Source organism: Lathyrus oleraceus, chromosome 5 (genome assembly GCF_024323335.1).
Source record: "Lathyrus oleraceus cultivar Zhongwan6 chromosome 5, CAAS_Psat_ZW6_1.0, whole genome shotgun sequence".
Classification (NCBI taxonomy): Eukaryota; Viridiplantae; Streptophyta; class Magnoliopsida; order Fabales; family Fabaceae; genus Lathyrus; species Lathyrus oleraceus.
This window is the reverse complement of record NC_066583.1, coordinates 10,870,709-10,888,978: the sequence shown is the minus strand read 5'-3', so window position 1 is coordinate 10,888,978 and position 18,270 is coordinate 10,870,709. Positions and strand designations below refer to the sequence as shown.

Below are 18,270 nucleotides of genomic sequence, written 5' to 3'. Positions count from 1 at the left end.
AATTAGACACGGTTTTTTCGAGGATTCTCTTAATCTCACGATTAGAGACCTCAGCTTGCCCATTAGCTTGTGGGTGATACGGAGTCGTCACCCTATGCGATACACCGTAATGTTTTAAAATAGTTTCCAAAGGTGCATTACAAAAGTGTGACCCTCCGTCACTTATCAACACTCGGGGGGTTCCGAAACGGGAAAATATGTTTTTCTTCAAAAAAATTATCACCGTTTTGGCATCCGCCCGAGGTGAGGCAATCGCCTCAACCCACTTAGAGACATAATCGACAGCGACAAGCATGTACTCATTCCCATAAGAGGGTGGGAAAGGTCCTACAAAATCTATGCCCCAACAATCAAATACTTCCACTTCTTGGATATTTTGGAGAGGCATCTCATCTCTCTTACCTATCCCACCGCTTCTTTGGCAACTGTCACAACTTTGCGCATGGGTATGTGCGTCTTTGAAAATAGTTGGCCAATAAAATCCCGATTGAAGAATTTTAGTGGCCGTTCTAACCCCATTATAATGTCCGCCATAAGGCGAGTTGTGACAATGCCAAAGGATGCTCTAGGCTTCATCACCAGTTACGCATCTCCTTAATAGGTTATCACTACCCAACTTAAACAAGTATGGGTTATCCCAAACATAATACTTCGCATCCGAAAGGAACTTCCTTTTTTGGTTCGAAGTTAGGTCGGCAGGCACAAAACCACTAGCCTTGTGGTTCGCAAAGTCTGCAAACCACGGCCTAACTTGAACCTTAAACAGTTTTTCATCAGGAAATTCTTCCCGGATTTCTTTTTCAGACGCGGTAACCTCCACGTTCACTAATCGGGATAAATGATCCGCTACCAAGTTTTCCGACCCCTTCTTGTCTTTGATTTCTACATCGAATTCTTGTAACAAGAGGATCCAACGGATGAGCCTTTGCTTCGAATCCGGCTTGGTTAGCAGATATTTAATCGCCGCGTGGTCGGTGTACACAACGACTTTAGACCCTATAAGATAAGACCTAAACTTTTCTAGCGCATACACTATTGCAAGTAGTTCTTTTTCCGTTGTGGCATAATTTATTTGAGCCTCGTTAAGAACCTTACTCGCATAATGTATCGCATGAAAAGTTTTGTCTTTTCTTTGGCCAAGTACCGCTCCAACAGCATAGTCACTCGCGTCACACATTAGTTCAAAATTTTTATTCCAATCGGGAGCGACTATTATTGGAGCGGTAACCAATTTTTCTTTTAAAACCTCAAAAGCTTGCAAACAATCTTCGGTGAAGAGAAATACCTGGTCCTTGGCGAGCAAATTGCTCAAAGGCTTAGCCACCTTTGAGAAGTCCTTGATAAAGCGCCGGTAGAACCCCGCGTGCCCCAAAAAGCTACGGATGCCCTTCACATTCACCGGAGGGGGTAATTTTTCAATTACTTCAACCTTAGCTCTATCCACTTCAAGCCCCCTTCTAGAGACTTTGTGGCCTAGCACGATCCCCTCGGTCACCATGAAGTGACATTTCTCCCAATTAAGCACCAAATTGGTCTTCACACATCTTTCCAACACCGTCTTCAAATTTGCCAAGCATAGACTAAACGTCCCACCAAATACCGAGAAGTCATCCATGAAGACTTCCATTGTTTTCTCAATCAGATCGGCAAAAATGGCTTGGACACATCGTTGGAAGGTCGCCGGTGCATTGCACAGCCCAAAGGGCATTTTTCTGTATGCGAACACTCCAAACGGACACGTGAAAGCCGTCTTCTCATGATCAACCGGGTCAACCGCAATTTGGTTGTACCCGGAGTAGCCGTCCAAAAAACAATAGTATTGTTGGCCCGATAGTCTTTCGAGCATTTGATCCATAAATGGGAGTGGAAAATGGTCCTTTCGAGTCGCGGTATTCAACCGTCTATAATCTATACACATTCTCCACCCCGTGGCAACTTTAGTCGGGATCAATTCGTCTTTGTCATTTCGGATTACGGTCATTCCACCCTTCTTCGGAACCACGTGCACGGGACTAACCCATGGACTATCCGAGATCGGGTAAATCATTCCCGCATCCAATAGCTTCACAACTTCCTTTCGAACAACCTCTTTCATGGTAGGATTTAAGCGGCGTTGTGGTTGAGCTACCGGCTTGAAATCCTCCTCCATCAAAATCTTGTGCATACAATAGGATGGACTTATTCCTTTTAGATCGGAAAGGGTCCAACCCATAGCTTCTTGATTGGTTTTTAGCACAATGATTAGACGGGCTTCTTCTTCTTTTGTCAAAAGGTTGCTTATGATGACCGGCTTTGCCTCGGTCTCATCTAGAAACACATACTTCAAAGTCGAAGGTAACACTTTTAATTCAATTAGCGCTTTTTCGTCAATGACCTCCTTCTTCAAGTTTTCTTCCTCTACTTCCCATGGTTGTAGGTCGTCGAAACTATCAAGTTCCTTTAAGCATTCCTCAAGAGCTAGCTCTTCTTCAACAGTGAAAACCTCCAATGAGTCGTCAAGAGCTAACTCCATAGGAGATATCTCATGAATATGCTTTGAAACCTCCATAATAGCGTCTTCGATCACATCGATGCGAAAGCTATCATTTCTATCTTTTGAATGCTTCATCGCCTCGAATAGATCAAATGTGACTTCCTCATTTTGAACTCTCACCTTCATTAAACCGTCATCAACATCTATCATCATTCGCGCGGTCTTCATGAACGGTCGGCCCAAGATGAGCGGAGCATCATCATCTTCCTCCATATCAATAACAATAAAATCAACCGGGAAAAAGAATTTGTCGACCTTCACCAAAACATCTTGGGCTACCCCATGAGGATGGGTTGTCGATTTATCCGCCAATTGCAATGTCATTCGGATGGACTTAATCTCAATGTTGCCAAGCCTCTTGATAATTGACAAAGGTATAAGATTAATGCTCGACCCCAAGTCAATAAGTCCCTTCCCGACATACACGTCGCCAATTTTAACCGGCAATGTAACTCTTCCCGGATCAACCTCTTTCTTAGGAAGCGTCCTTTGAATAATGGCACTGCAGCTCGCATCAAGGACGATGGTCTCCGGTTCCGTATACCTCCGCTTTTTGGTTAGTATGTCCTTCATGAATTTGGCATACTTAGGCATTTGTTCCAAGGCTTCGGCAAACGGAATGTTGATTTGCAACTGTTTAAAAATATCCATGAACCGGGCGTAATGCCGTTCATTCTCCCTTTTGGAAGGAGCATGAGGATAAGGAAGATTTTGGACCGGAGTAGCGCTCACTACCTCCTTTCCCTTTGCAATTCTAGCACTCTTCCATCTAGGCTTTTTCACTACCTCCCTTATTACCTCATCACTTGTATTTTTTTCCATCTCCACACCTTTCTCTTTTTCAACTTCACCATTATTTTTATTCTTTTCAACTTCTTCCTCATCACTCCACACTCCTACTTCACCATCTACATTTTCCTCCACTATTTCCTCCTCAATTTCTTTCTCTTTCTCTCTTTGTTCACTCTCAACTCTTTTTTTATTCTCACTTCCCAACTCCCTCCCGCTTCTCGTCATAATCGCCTTACAATGCTCCTTAGGATTTGTTTGCGTGTTTGCCGAAAAGGAAGGACCGGTTTGTTGTTCCGCGAGTTGCTTGGCAAGTTGCCCAACTTGAGTCTCGAGATTCTTTATGGCCGCGTCATTGCTCTTTTGATTGGCCATTGACATTTGCATGAATTGCATCAATGTCTCTTCCAATTTAGAATTGACGACCGGCGGTTGTTGAGATTGATACGGATTTTGGGGAGGGTTTTGACGGCTAGAAGAACCACCTCCATAACCTTGGTTATGATAATAGTTTCTTCTAGGTTGGAACCCTTGGTTCCCTTGGAATTGTTGTTGTTGTTGAGGGTGCGGTTGATAAGGTTGTTGTTGTTGTTGTTGTCTCGGTTGATAGTCCCTTTGATTGGCCATGTAGTTTACTTCGTCAAAACCGGGAGGTGGACAAAATCCGGTGTCATGTTCACCTTTACAAAGTTCACAACAAGCTATTTGTTTAGCTTTTGACGGTTCTCTTAACTCTTTGATTTGTTGCGTTAAGAGTTCCACTTGTTGTGAGATGAGCTTGTTTTGGGCAAGGATGGCATCATTCGTCCCTAGCTCAAGCACTCCCGCCTTCTTCAAAGAGTTTCCTCGACTTTGACTCTGAAGATCATTTAGAGCCATTCGATTGATAATGTTTGTGGCTTCTTCGGCACTTTTTGACATCAACGAGCCACCCGAGGTGGCATCCAACAACGTCTTGCAGTTTGGTTGAAGTCCATTTCTGAAGATATGGATTTGAGTCAATTCATCAAATCCATGCCCTTTACATTTCCTAAGCATGGACTTGAATCTCTCCCACGCTTCATTTAAAGATTCACTGGTTCCTTGAGAAAACACCGAGATGGCCGTCTTTGATTCCATGAATCGGTTATGGGAGAAAAATCTTTCAATGAATTTCTCTTCTAACACGTTCCAGTCTGTCATTACGGCTGGTGTTTGATCGAGATACCAATCCTTTGCTTTACCGAGCAAAGCGTGGGGAAATAATCGTCTGAACAACGGAAGCTCCTGAGCCTGATCCACTCCGGCAGCCAATGCTATCTCATAAAATTTTGTGAGAAAAGCAAATGGGTCTTCATGGTCCATTCCGGTGAATGGACTCCCATATAATAAATTCAGAGTTCCCGTTTTCATCTCAGCTTGCCTTCCTGTGTGGTTGGCAAACTGAGCGGTGTTCCTTGGACTATTGATACATGGAGTAGAAATAGGTGGTGGTGGTTGTGGCTCCATGTTTGGTATGAATGGTGGTGGATTTGTGGTTGAAGAACTTTCTCCTTGCTCTTGGCGTTGTCTAGCCTGTTGCCTCCTACGTCTCGTTTTGCTATTGAGCCTCCTTGCGGTTCTCTCGATCTCAGGATCAAAAAGAAGTTCGTCCACAGGGATTTGCCCTCGCATAAAACGTAAGCTGCACACTAAACCAAACAAATTACAAGCACAAGTCAAAAATTCACAAGCTAAAACTTAAACAACCATTGCGATGCTCGCAATATCAATTTACAATCCCCGGCAACGGCGCCATTTTGTTGAAATGTATATTTCGTGTCGGGTTTTTGTTATCGTATCCACAGAGATTGTAAGATATCACCGCCGTTCGATGGTTGTTTTAATTCTAGCTCAAGTAACAATAGGGTTTTGGTTTTAATCAAGTTATCTTGCATGAAAAGTAATAAATTGCGGTAAAAGTTATGTTTTGAATAAATGAGAAATATTGCCAAAGTTAGGTTTCAATGATCACTTTGCATGTATTTGCTCGGTCAACAATCTTATAAACTCCTTTAGATGATAAATCATTTCACAAAGTCCTCTCAATATGTTTCTCTCGAACACACATTGTGAGTTTTGCCATTTTGATCCATTGTTTCTCTCGAACACAATCTATCAAAATGACAACTTTTTGGTTCAACCTTATGGTGAACAAAGTCATTCATTACTATCTCTAGCTAACAAACAAGTTTGGATGAAAACCTAGGTCAAGAGTCGGTAAACATCTCTCGATCATAAACCAACACAAAGAGTTTTAAATAGAAACAAAGTTTTCATCATATATTTACCATTAAAGAGTTTACATATGAGGATCCTTACATTTACACACAAAGCTAGTAATCACCTACATCTAACCTTGACAAATGGATGACTTAGCTACTCATTTTCATGGTAGCTTGGTCGGCAAGTAAGGAAAGAAGGTTGATCAACATCCAAGTCGGATAATCGAAGTTGGATGGGAATCCACCTTCTTTTTGTAGAAGATGGTTCTAAGATGAAGAGAAATGAAAATTAGGGCATAAAAGATCCCAAGAACAATGCTGCAAAAATATCTAGAAGAAAGTACAAAAGTGGAAAAAGTTGGTAAAAATGAGGTATGGTGCTCAAAAGTGGCACCTGCTACTTATAGACCACTGCTGGGCTGTCATGTTCGCTAGGCGAGCAGAATGGCTCGCCTAGCGAGGGTCTAAAATGGGCACATAAGGCCCCTGCGCCCAGAGAAAACAGGGTCTGCTGAACTGTCATGTTCGCCTAGCGAACATACCTTCTCCTAGTGAAGGACACGCTTCAACCTTCGCCCCAGCGAGGTTGAGAGGTTTTGCTACTGGAATGCTCGCTGGGGACTCGCTAGAGTTTCGCCTAGCGAGTGAGTGCTGGCTGCACTTTTCACCAAAACAGAACGAACTCGCTACCACCTTCGCTTTCAGCTCGCCTGGCGAATTAATTTGACAATTTACTGGAGCTTTTCGCCTGGAGCTCGCCTAGCGAAGCAGTGCTTCGCCACAGCCTCGCCTAGCGAGCAGGCTGATGAAATGCTTGTATTCTTTGGTTCCTTTGCCAATTTCTTGTGTCTTCATTTTCAATTAGTTCATGCCTTTTTCCTGCACAATAACACACAAATCAAAGGCACCAAGCTTGTTTATCAATGTAATGCATTCCATGTAAAACAAATGTGGTTTTGACAATTTTAGCAAGGAAAAAGAGTGAAAGATGCCCACATATGATAGCTCAAATAAGCACTTTTGGGCATCTAACACCCCCCTTCTAGATCGGTACTATCGTCTAACAGTTAATACCTTCTCCGCAATAATTGACTTTTGAACTATTATTTGGTTGCGATGACCATATTTTTGTTCTTTTAGGGTTTTCTCGATGTTTCCTATTTTAAAATAAATTTTGGTGGCGACTTCATTATCATTCGAACACGTTTATCGCTCGAGTATTTTTTTGTCGCAGCAGCTGACGACTTCACTGGGGAAGAACATAGAGCAAACCTAGTTTAATTTGTTGTGAATGTTGTTAGCCTTGTTTATACTTTCTTCTGTTTGTTTTCTTTATTTTTATGTTCTTGTTTAATTTTGCTTGTGGTATTTCCATTTTCTTTCATGTGCACACACTTTAGAGTGGGGCTCTATACCCGAATCTGGAAAACCAAAGTTTAGATAGAGGTTGCGTAATGTTGTCCTTCAAGACGTATATATCTCTTGGTTAGCTTGAATACCTAACCTAGAATAGATCCTCTTGACGTATATTCCCAAATATAGTATGTGACTCTAGGAACCTTGTTTAGAACCTTAGAGTCGTTATTAAGTTTGATAGTTGTGTAATGTTGGCCATCGAGACGTATATCTCGCTTGGTTGACACGAAGACTTCAATAAGAATAGATCATCTTGATGATATTTTTGTCTAATGGGAAATCTCTTATTGATGGTATATATATCAACTATCTATCTATTAAAATAAACTTCTATCATACTTCCTAATATATCCTTTTCTTTTTAAAATATTCTATTTGCAAAAGAGCATATTTGTAATTAACAAATACTAAAAATCATTCATTTCCCACTTTTTACTTTTAACTTTCTCACTCTTCATTTACTTCTTTTAATTCAAATTTCAAATTTCCCTCACATTTCTTTTTCTCACAGTTTCTCACTTTTATTTTAATTTTCTATCTCTCCATTTTCTTTTTCCTATTTCATTTTTTAAAATATAAATAATAAAATTTGGACCTCTTTTTAATTTAGTCAAGAAGAACACAGAAAAATGTTGAATTTTCAAAACACAAAATTTATCTAAAAGAGAAACATAATTATTTTATAATTATTATATAATTATTATATATAAAAATTATTCATAACTTATATGATTATTGTTCGTTTTATAATTAAGTAACTCATTTAAAATTGACATGTGTATCTAAATACATTTTATATTGTATCACATTAGATAACATTGAATAACACTGCACACAACTAACTTTCAATTTCACGAGTCACTATCAGAACAATATCCATTTTACTTTAATCAACAATTGTCTATATTTGAAAGACAAATTTTTTATTTTTAAATGTGAATTTTTTTCTTTCTCCATCTCACGGGTCTCTTTTATTTTTTATATGATTATTTAATACAATTGAATTTATATGGTTATTGTTCATTTTACAATTAAGTAACACATTATAAATTGACATGCGTATCTAAATTTTTTTATATTGTAATAAATTAAATGTCACTCAATAATGGTGCACACGACTAACTTTCTATTTCACGAGTCACTATCTAAACAATATCTATTTTATTTTAACCAACAATTACCTTTAATTGGGAGATGAATTCTTTATTTTCAAATGTGAAAATTTTCTTTTTCCTTCAAATTATTTTTTTCATTTCAAATTTACACGTGTATCTAAATATATTTTATACCATATTAAATAAATTTACTCGTGCGGACGCATCATATTCTTACCTAATGCATACAAATTTATTATCTAGAGATAAACCCATAGTCTATAGTTATCCTCCTCGTTTGTGTTGAACTCATTTTCAAACCATGGATGAGCTTGAGCATGGCCAAAGATTGTTAAGAGAGGATGTTAACCAATTGAAAAGCTAGATGAGTCAGATCTTGGAAGCCTTGCAAGCTTTATAAAAGAGAGAAGACAATCATCCACCAATTGTTGCAGCGGATACAGTTACCCCTCTACATCTGCTCGATTTCACCCTAGGTCCACGACAAACCCATGAGGCGACCTACCATTTCCAAATTTATGGTGTTCATCTCGGATATGCTTTTCGACCAGGGAACTTCACCTGAAGCTCTTACTGTTCGCCGTCAGGATCTTTTTGTCCCCTAAATTTGCAACAATCACTGCCTTTGATGCCTTACTCCCCATGCCCGTATGGTGCGAAATTTCCATATTCGCAAACTTTTCCTTCATAGCCTCTTTACCAACAACCATTGCCTATCCTTAGCAGAGCAGATGGAATTTGACACAAAAGCATAATCGGTATAGACCAAATAATGACCAGGAAATGAGGTGTCTTCGTTCTGATCCAATATTTGTGGCATACACTCAGCTCTTGCATCATTTAAACAAGAATTCAATGGGGGTCCTCAAACAACTTAAGCCTTTGAAGCTGCCATTATCAAAATGGTATAACTTAAACACCAAGTGTGAGTATCATGCTAGATCATTGGAGGCACTCGATCGAAGAATGTAGAGATTTTAAGATCAAAGTGTAAGAGCTGGTTTATTTCAAGTCGCTGATCTTTAAGGAAGTTGGCCCAAATGTAGATGTTTTGACCATAGAGCTATGTAATGAAGGAAACAAGGGATCACCCAAACTTCTTGAGATCCCTTATCACAAGGAAACCGTTAGACGATTTGCAAATAAGATATCACCGACTTTCATCCGAGTCTTGCCACCATTTTCTTATGAGAGTACTAAGGTAGTGCCATGGAATTATAGCGCCACAACCCACACAAGTGGAAGTATGGAAGGAGTGGAGGATGGTCATGTCGAAGCCTTTGAAACCAACGTCACTCACGTCTCGAGGACCAGTAGATTGACTTTAAGTGACCAAGTTTTTGCTCTAGAACAACTCAATGAGAGAATCAATGAGATGGTAATGGGATCCTCAAATTGAAAAGATATTCCAAATCTTAGCAAGGGGAAGAAATATTCGAAAAGGTAGTGTCCAATAAGGAGTGTGATGAAGAAGACTTAGAGGATCATCGTTTGTGAAATTCTATTCTAGCGCAGGGACATATGTTTGACCAAATGTCTAAGCCAATGTGTTTAACAAGATGATACATCATAAAGCAATAAATAAAACAAGATGATAGATCATAAATCAATAATAGAAAACAAGATGATAGATCATAAAGGAATAAAGAAAACAAGAGAATTGATAACCAAGATCGGTGCAACGTCACCTACGTTTGCGGGGCTTCCAACCGAATAAAGGAAATTCACTCTCAATAGTATTAGTACAAAGTATCTTAGATGAACAACCTTTGTTCAATGCCCGTCTTCTTAATATTATTCGTCTTTATTTTTAGGACTCCCACTAAATATGAGAATCCCTCTCACTTTCTATAAATCAATAACCCTAGTGATCAATTCAATAATCAATTTAAGGATTATTGAATTACAACTCAACTAACAAACCAATCTCTATGTCTTTAGATATGAATGCAGGTGCTAGGTTGGTGCACAAATAAATGAGTTAAAATAGAAACTCTAACACAAAGATATTCAACTCTTGCAAACACTTCAAACATTATATTTGTGTCTCCTTAAATAGAAATGCAACTTCTGGGCTTTTCTCTAATGGGCATAAGATTTAAGATCACGTCCAGATATATAGAGGATTTTGTTTTGATTTGTTTTTCATAAACCTCTAACAAAAGATTTGAGTTGTTTTGATTTAAATATAAATATACAATTAAATAGATTTGATCTCATTCAATTTTTCAAAGAAATCTAACTAATCACATTGCTAAAAGATAGCGACAAATCTCATTGCACACATCCTGAAAATTCGCTCAGAACAACAACAACAGTGGCCTACTGACAAGGGCCAGATGTTGCATACATGCTGGAACATCGTGTACCACATGTGTGCTTTCTTAACTAAAACAATTTGTACACTCCATATTGTTTTGCATAATGCAGCGAATCAAAAGAAACAACACTCTTCCTCTTTGACAAAGTTTTGGAAAATCAACTCTTGCAAAACTTACAAGATGTGATTGGGTAACTCTTTAAAAATATAAAAAATTGAACATCCTAAGCACACGACAAACAAAACAAACAGATCAAACAACAATAATAGAAGTAACACATAAGTATGGTAGTGGCTACACACTCAAAACAAAACTACAATTCTCCCATAGGCACATAATCAATCATTTCATGCACAAAATCACATATATGTTCACATAGTTGAAGGCCAGATGTTATGCCAAATGTTCTAGCATGTGAGAGCACAAGTAAACTATATCCACAAACACATTAGAACATCCATTGCAGATGAAGTAAGATATTCACACCATAGCACATACACACCATTACTCCCCCCTTTTCCATAATTTTGGAAAGCCGTGAAAATAAAGAAATACCACTAAGCATGGACCATTGACATTTGCAGAATCACAAACACCAAAACTGGATTACAAACTCATGAACAGAATAAATTAAAACATGCCTAGATACAACAGTCAAAAACAATTATAACATCTTTATTCATAAATAACACAAACAACTCCAACCAAATGACTTAATTATTCAAAGCTTGATGCTTCTTCTTCACTCGAGGATTTTTCATCTTCCTCACTGAGTAGATATTTACTCTTGAGGTCCTAGTCTCCACAAAGGAGATGAGCTCCTTATATAGCCACAAAAGTTCAACTCCAAAAGCGCATAAGGATTTAGGTCATGAAATTGGTTAGACTTCTAAAAAGCACATAAGATCAATCTTCAATAATGATGATTTTGAATCTTGATCGATCTCTTTGAATAAATCTTAATCTCTTGATTATACTTGATATATTTGATTCAGATTACATCCTCAAAAAATACACATGATCAATCAAATATTTATTAGGAAGATTGAGATCTTTGTAACCAGTATGAGACAGATGTCTCACAAATCGTGAAACATTTTCCTTGACATCTCTCCATGTAACACAGTAAAATCTTTACATGATAAACATCTCAATTCCAACTTCTCAAATAAACGATTCAAAATAAATCTCTTGCAAAAATTAAACCACACTTTAAATCATCTTTAATTGAGATTGGAAATTTCTTCAACAAGTGCAAACCCAAAAATCAAAATATCTTCATGAAATATTTGTTTAATTAAAACTTCAATCAATATCTTGGTATATCAATTTTAGCAAATCCTGTATTAAATAAAAACTGAATAAAATCTTCCTTCAAAGCATATCAAATTAAATCTTTTCTTCAAATTTATGGATTAATAAAATCTTATTCCAAACTGATTTGAATTAAGAAACTTCTCCCAAAAGTAATTTTCTCATCATACCAGAAATAATACAGGTTTTCTAACCAAATGCTGAAGCGAACTTTTAGTGCAGTAAGAGAAGCATGTGTGCAAAGATGTGACATAACATGTTCCATACACATTGCACCCCACGTTGCTTACAACCAAAATTTTTGTCAAACAACTTTAGCAGTAACTTGGACTGAACAAATCTTGAAACAAATTTGAAATGCATGAGAATCCAATTGGTGTAGCACTCACGCCAAGATGTCAAACAACATGTGCTTAACATATTGCTCGACAAGTTTCTTATAGATATTATTCAACTCAGTCTGAGCAGTATGAACAACTCATGGGCCAGGATGTCACACAACATGTCAAAACATCTTGCTCAACAAGTTGTCAGCAGCAAATCCTGCAAACAGACAAGATGTTGTGCAAATTGTTCTAGACACTCTTCATACATAAATAACAGAGTGAAGCGAAACCAAAACATGTTAGCTAATCACAGCCATGAGTATGAGCTTAAGATCACAACAACACATAACTTCTTATAAACATCAGTCGGAAGCAATAGTCTTTCTTGCAAATCATCATATCACCATATACTCCTAGATTTCTCAAAATGGGCACATGTACTAGATAAGAAGAACACAAGAATACATGCTATAATATTGCAGTAGCGGTTGTTTGTTCTTCAGACGCACATATGTCAAACATAATTCCTGACACAATGTGTATGACAACGTATTCATGTAGCAGCATCAACAAGTTGAGGTGAAAAAGCTCCAACATTTCTCCATTAGGAACATGTACAAAGATGTGTATCACAATGTCAGTCACATCTTTCCCAATATTCAATATGTAAACCAAAATTAAAACACTTAGAGCAACAATAGAGATTCAAACACTTTAATTTCAAAACCAAGTTAATCAAACAACATTGGTCTCACTGCTTTGTTCAAACTGCCTGATGTACTCATTTCAATTTTATCATAGGATCTTAAAATGAAATAAGGAGTTAGTCTCATGTTTCCTGATATTTGAACCACTTGAAAAGTGCAAGTATTTGATTGTCTCACACTCAACTGTTTTTGCTTTCCAAAGATGAGAACATTCTAGCTATTATTAGTCTGTTTGGCAATAGGTTTCGCCATTTCCCATGGGTTCTGGCCAATGCTCGTGGCTATTTTACATGTGGTGAATCTGATATCTTGTAAGTAGCATAACACTGAAGATATCCTAGTAGAAAAGCTATATATTGGCCTTTTAAATCGAGTTCTTATGAACTTATACTTCCACTTGAACACCTCTCTATCATAAGTAGTGAGAGTGTTAAAGGCAATTCTAACCACTCATAGATATAATTGGTAACTAAGTGTCCTTCTATCATGGATATTAGGCCTATTAGACCATATACAATAATAAAAAGTATCCCTTTATTATTGCTATGCATTTACACATAATTTAATGTACAAATGTATCTATATCACTACAAAATTTTGATCCTTGTTACATTCAACTAATGGTTGAGGATATTAAGAAGTGAGACTCTGATTTTGATTAGACGCCTAAACAGAAACTCAAGTCCTTCTTCAATGTCTTGAATGCATGACTCCGTTTTCTCCAAGTGGTTTTGCAGATCATTGATGCCTTCAACTTTCCTAGTCTTGCTAAATACGAAAGACTGCAATGCTACATCCACTTGTGCAAATTCACTTTCATCTGTCAATTGTGAACAACCAACTCTTTTTGGCTGAATTAGCTTGGAAATGGAACCCCAGCTGTTTGACTTTGATTGTGTGGTGCCTGAGATAAATTGCAGTATTGTTTGAAATGTAGAAAGTGTAGCCACTTCAACATCTTGTAATAATTTAATCAAAGCTACTGTTTGATGGTCTTTGTTTGTAGACAACATGTTGCAATTTTTGGTATTAACCTTCATATTTGTCAAGGCTTTGGAGATGGCCTTTTTCACAACCTTTCTGGATGTTAAGAATTTCTTAGCCTCTGCAGTGACCTCCGTTCCACCTCCTCTTCTTCTTATGATAGATTGAAGTTCTCTTGTGCATTCTTTTGTATAAATTACAGAATCTTTCGCTGCACTACACACATCAAGTAGCCTTAAGGATCCATCCAAGAGGCTATTTACCCGATTTTCTTGATGCTCATGGATAAGTGCATCTTGTTTTAGTGGAAGCTGAATCAAATTTTCAACACACTCAATCAAATCTCGCAAGCCATCAATCTTATGACAAAGTAAGGATGATGAGGAAGTTTCAGTTGAAGACTTTAATAATGTCTCCAAATGATCATTGCATTTAAGAATGAGGGGGTGTGGTCTAGATGGCAAGCTGATTGAGCGGCCATGGAGATTGGATTTTGTGTTCAAAGGAGAAGAAACTGCCATTTCTTTTTGCTCTAAGAGAAGAAAAAGAGATGCCTTGATATGAATGTCGAATTATTTTTCAATTGGCATCTTCTCAATATATATTATAGGTGTTAGGCTACATAAGGAATCACAAATCAATGAGGCCAACTAATCGAGATTTGAATTCAGACATAATTACATAAAAGTTAGAGATGTGTCTCCTCCATGGAATCTCTCCAACTCATACTCTGTCTCATTTGCATGATTATAACATTTTCAATGCAAACTCTTCACCTAAAATGTGTTTTAATAAGAAACAAAAAGAAACATAACCATTTGCACGTGTGCAGTACTGCTGTGATGCTAAAGCAACAACTGCAGTATTGTTAGGCGTGTCTCAGTTGGAGGAACATAAATCACACCATCCATTTAAGTATCTGTAGAAATCCTTGATCTGCTCATACACATGTATTAGATCAAAAACGATCTTAACAGGTTATTTATTTATAAATAGAATTGCTTCTCATCCTACAGACACATGATCCATTTTCCATGTTCATGCACACCCATCACATGCATGCCCCTAAGAGTTTACAATTTGAGTTTTTATTATATCTTATGGAAGATGCTATATTCACGTGATTACCAAATTTAAAATTGAGGGATGAGTTGGGAACCAACATTGAGCAAACACTGCTGTAGTAATAGTGGAAATTGAAAATAAATAAAAACTGGTTCTTGTCCCCTCTAGTTATTTGCTATATATTAAGAATATATACACTACTATAGCTATCTTTATTTTATGACAAGAAAAAATTGCAGTTGTGGTAGAAACAAACCCCAAAAGCTCTATGCATACTTGCAGTAACAGTTCACCCTATGGACCACACACAACTGTATCACTAGTTGAGTTTAATCAACAAAAGTCACTGTTTATTGGTCATCATCTTCAATAACTTAAACACTCAATGGCATGTAGGATTTGCAAGAAAGCAATGATAAGCTGCTTCAATTGACAATCAGCAATCATTGCCACGAAAAACAGGTTGATGAAGTATTAGATGGGTCTATGAGACTCTTGGAGATTTATAATACAGTTAAAGATTGTACGGTGCAATCAACGGATCTCTTGCATGGACTTCATTCAGTTATTCTTAGGAAGAGAGATGTGGAAAGTGGAATTACAGTTGAGGGTGATAAATACTTGACATATAGGAAGAAAAAATGAGGAAGGCAATTGCAAAAGCTCTTGAAAACTTGAAAGTAATGAAAAATGAGTTGATAGTTTTTAAAAAAAAAGACAATGAAACTTTATTCAATGCTTAGTATCTTAAAAGAAGTAGAAAATATCGTAATCATGGAAATGCAATCTTCCTTGCTGCTTATCATTGGCCTAAAAGGACTCGTAACACAATAAATAATCAGAAATCTCATAGTTGGTGCTTCCTAAAAAAATATATTGGAATTCTCAACAATCAGAAACAAATGAATTCATAAAGGTTCATGGAGAGTTGTAGTTTCTCATTTCTGGTTTCACAGTATTGAAAATCAACAAGAGAAGAAATTACCGGGTCGAGTCACGGCCCAAAAGTATGCAAAGTAGTCAAACTACCACACCGTATGCCAGGATAAAACAATCGAGTTCTATATTGTACGATCACTACTTGCAAACAGTAAATAATCAGTCTAGAAACACACCCTCTGATGATACAAAGACCATTCGAATATGGTATAAATACCACTCGTAGTATCTGGTATAACTATCGGTCATGATAATTTTTCAAATCAAGAGAAATTCTAATGATTCTCCAAAGAGAATTCAATAATGGTCATTTGACCGCTCAATGATTTCTCAAACAAAGAGAATATTTCGAATAATTCTCTAAAGAGAATCCAAAAATTATACTTGATAATTTCTCAATCAAACAATGATTTCTCAAACAAAAAGAATTTCGAATAATTCTCTAAAAAGAATCTCAATCTTCTACTTGATAATTTCTCACCTAAAACTAGGAGAAATTAACATAGTTCTCTAAAGAGAGAATACTCGGAAAATTCAACGAGTAGAAAGAAACGGGGAGAAGTTGGCGTTTCGACAATTCGAAAGATGCAGAGTTATGAGTGTAACGAAGGAAAAACTCAAAATAAGTTTTTTGTGTGTTTTAAAATGAAACAAGGAATTTCCTTATATAATAAAGTGAGAAAGAAAATATATTTCATCTAAGCAATGTGGGACTATGAAATTTTTTCAACTAACACACAATGTAGAATTTGACTTAAGAAATTTTTTCAAATTCATCTCCCTATATTTGAATATTGACATAATGTTCCAATAATCCCCCACTTGAATTTAAAAAAATGTTTCAGAAGTAAAGTCAAACGTTCTTAAGATTGTGCATTAACAAAGATGTCTACGAATTGAACCTTTGCGTAGCAAGTAGGATTCTGATTCAACAAGAATGACACAATTGTCTTGAACTCTATCTTAGACATCAAACCCACACACAACCTTTTCTTCAGGTGTATTCTAGTAGCTTGTGCTTTAATGTTCTTGCACGTGTATCCTAGTTTAGTGAATGTTATAGGAATTCTGCCTCGAAATTTCATAGGAATCGGTCTTAGTTCCACAATCATAGGTGAGTCTATCAAGAGTACTCATGTAGCCTATGTACTCCTTCATTCACAGTATAGATCTCATTAAGAGTTTCTATTATCTCATCATCTAATTACTTCACGATTCATGATTTACTTATTTATACTCGCATGATAATCTCATATTACTCACAACTTGTTATTACCCATTAAACATATTTCTTGGGATCTCCATTCATTTAGGTTGGGTTACCATCATGGGAAATTCATTTCTCTATAGGCATTAGTCTCATCCTCTTTGATGTATTATGGACTTTCTCTCTAGCTAATCCTTTCGTCAAAAGATCTGTTAAATTTTCATTAGTGTATACATGATCCACTCTTACAACCTTTTTTAGAGATTCAATCTCTAACAGTATTGTATTTCCTTCTTATTTGACGTCACTTACTGTTATACTATCGGTTCTCAATTTTTGCAATAGCTGCGATACTATCGCAATGGATCAACACAGTTGGCATAGATTTTTTCCCAAAGAGATCTCAGCTAGCAAGCATCTTAACCAACTTGCTTCTTCACTAGCAATCACTAATGTTATCATCTCAGACTCCATCATGGACTGAGTTAGGATAGTTTTTTTCTTTTATTTCTAATATACAACTCCTCAAGCTATTTTGAATATATAGTCACTAGTTGCTTTGGAATCATCTGATAAGATATTCCAATCTGCATCACTGTATCCTTCAAATACAGCAGGAAACATATGATAATGCAAACCGATATCCATAACTTTTTTAAGATACTGCATGACTCGCTCAATAGCTTGTTAATGCTTGTTACTTGGTCTACTAGTAAACTTGCACAACAATCCTACGACATATGCAATGTCGGATATAGTAAAATCAGTGGCATACCTAAGACTGCTAATGATGCTTGCATATTCTGTTTGTCTGACACTTTCACTAGTGTTCTTAAACAGTTCCACGCTTGGATCATATGGTGTGCTCGCAGATTTACAGTCAAAGTAATTATATTTCTTTAAGATCTTTTCCACATAATGTGAATGATCCAAAGAAATTCCTTGCTCGGATATCGTGATCTTGATAGAAAGAATCATGCTCGCTTCTCCGAGGTCTTTCATATCAATGTTGTTGAACAACAATGATTTCACATCATTAACTACATGAAGGTTTGATTCAAATATTAGTAAGTTGTCTACATAGAGACATATGATAGTGCAAATGTGGTTCTCAGATTTATAATAAACTCATTTGTCACTTTCATTCACTTTTTACCCATTCAATATTATTAAGTTATCAAACTTTTCATGTCATTGCGTTGGACCTTGTTTTAGACCATACAAATATGTATCTAACTTACAGACCTTGTTTTATTTCCCATGAATTACAAACATTTCCAGTTAGTCCATATAGATTTCTTCTTCTAAGTC

General features: G+C 36.8%; 1 protein-coding gene across 1 annotated transcript; it reads right to left on the bottom strand.

Annotated features, from left to right (window-relative positions):
• Positions 1-13,381: 13,381 nt before the first annotated feature.
• Positions 13,382-14,269, bottom strand: LOC127078441 (uncharacterized). Its single transcript, XM_051018895.1, has one exon. It carries the CDS (start codon positions 14,267-14,269, stop codon positions 13,382-13,384), a length of 888 nt encoding a protein of 295 aa, XP_050874852.1.
• Positions 14,270-18,270: the final 4,001 nt, after the last annotated feature.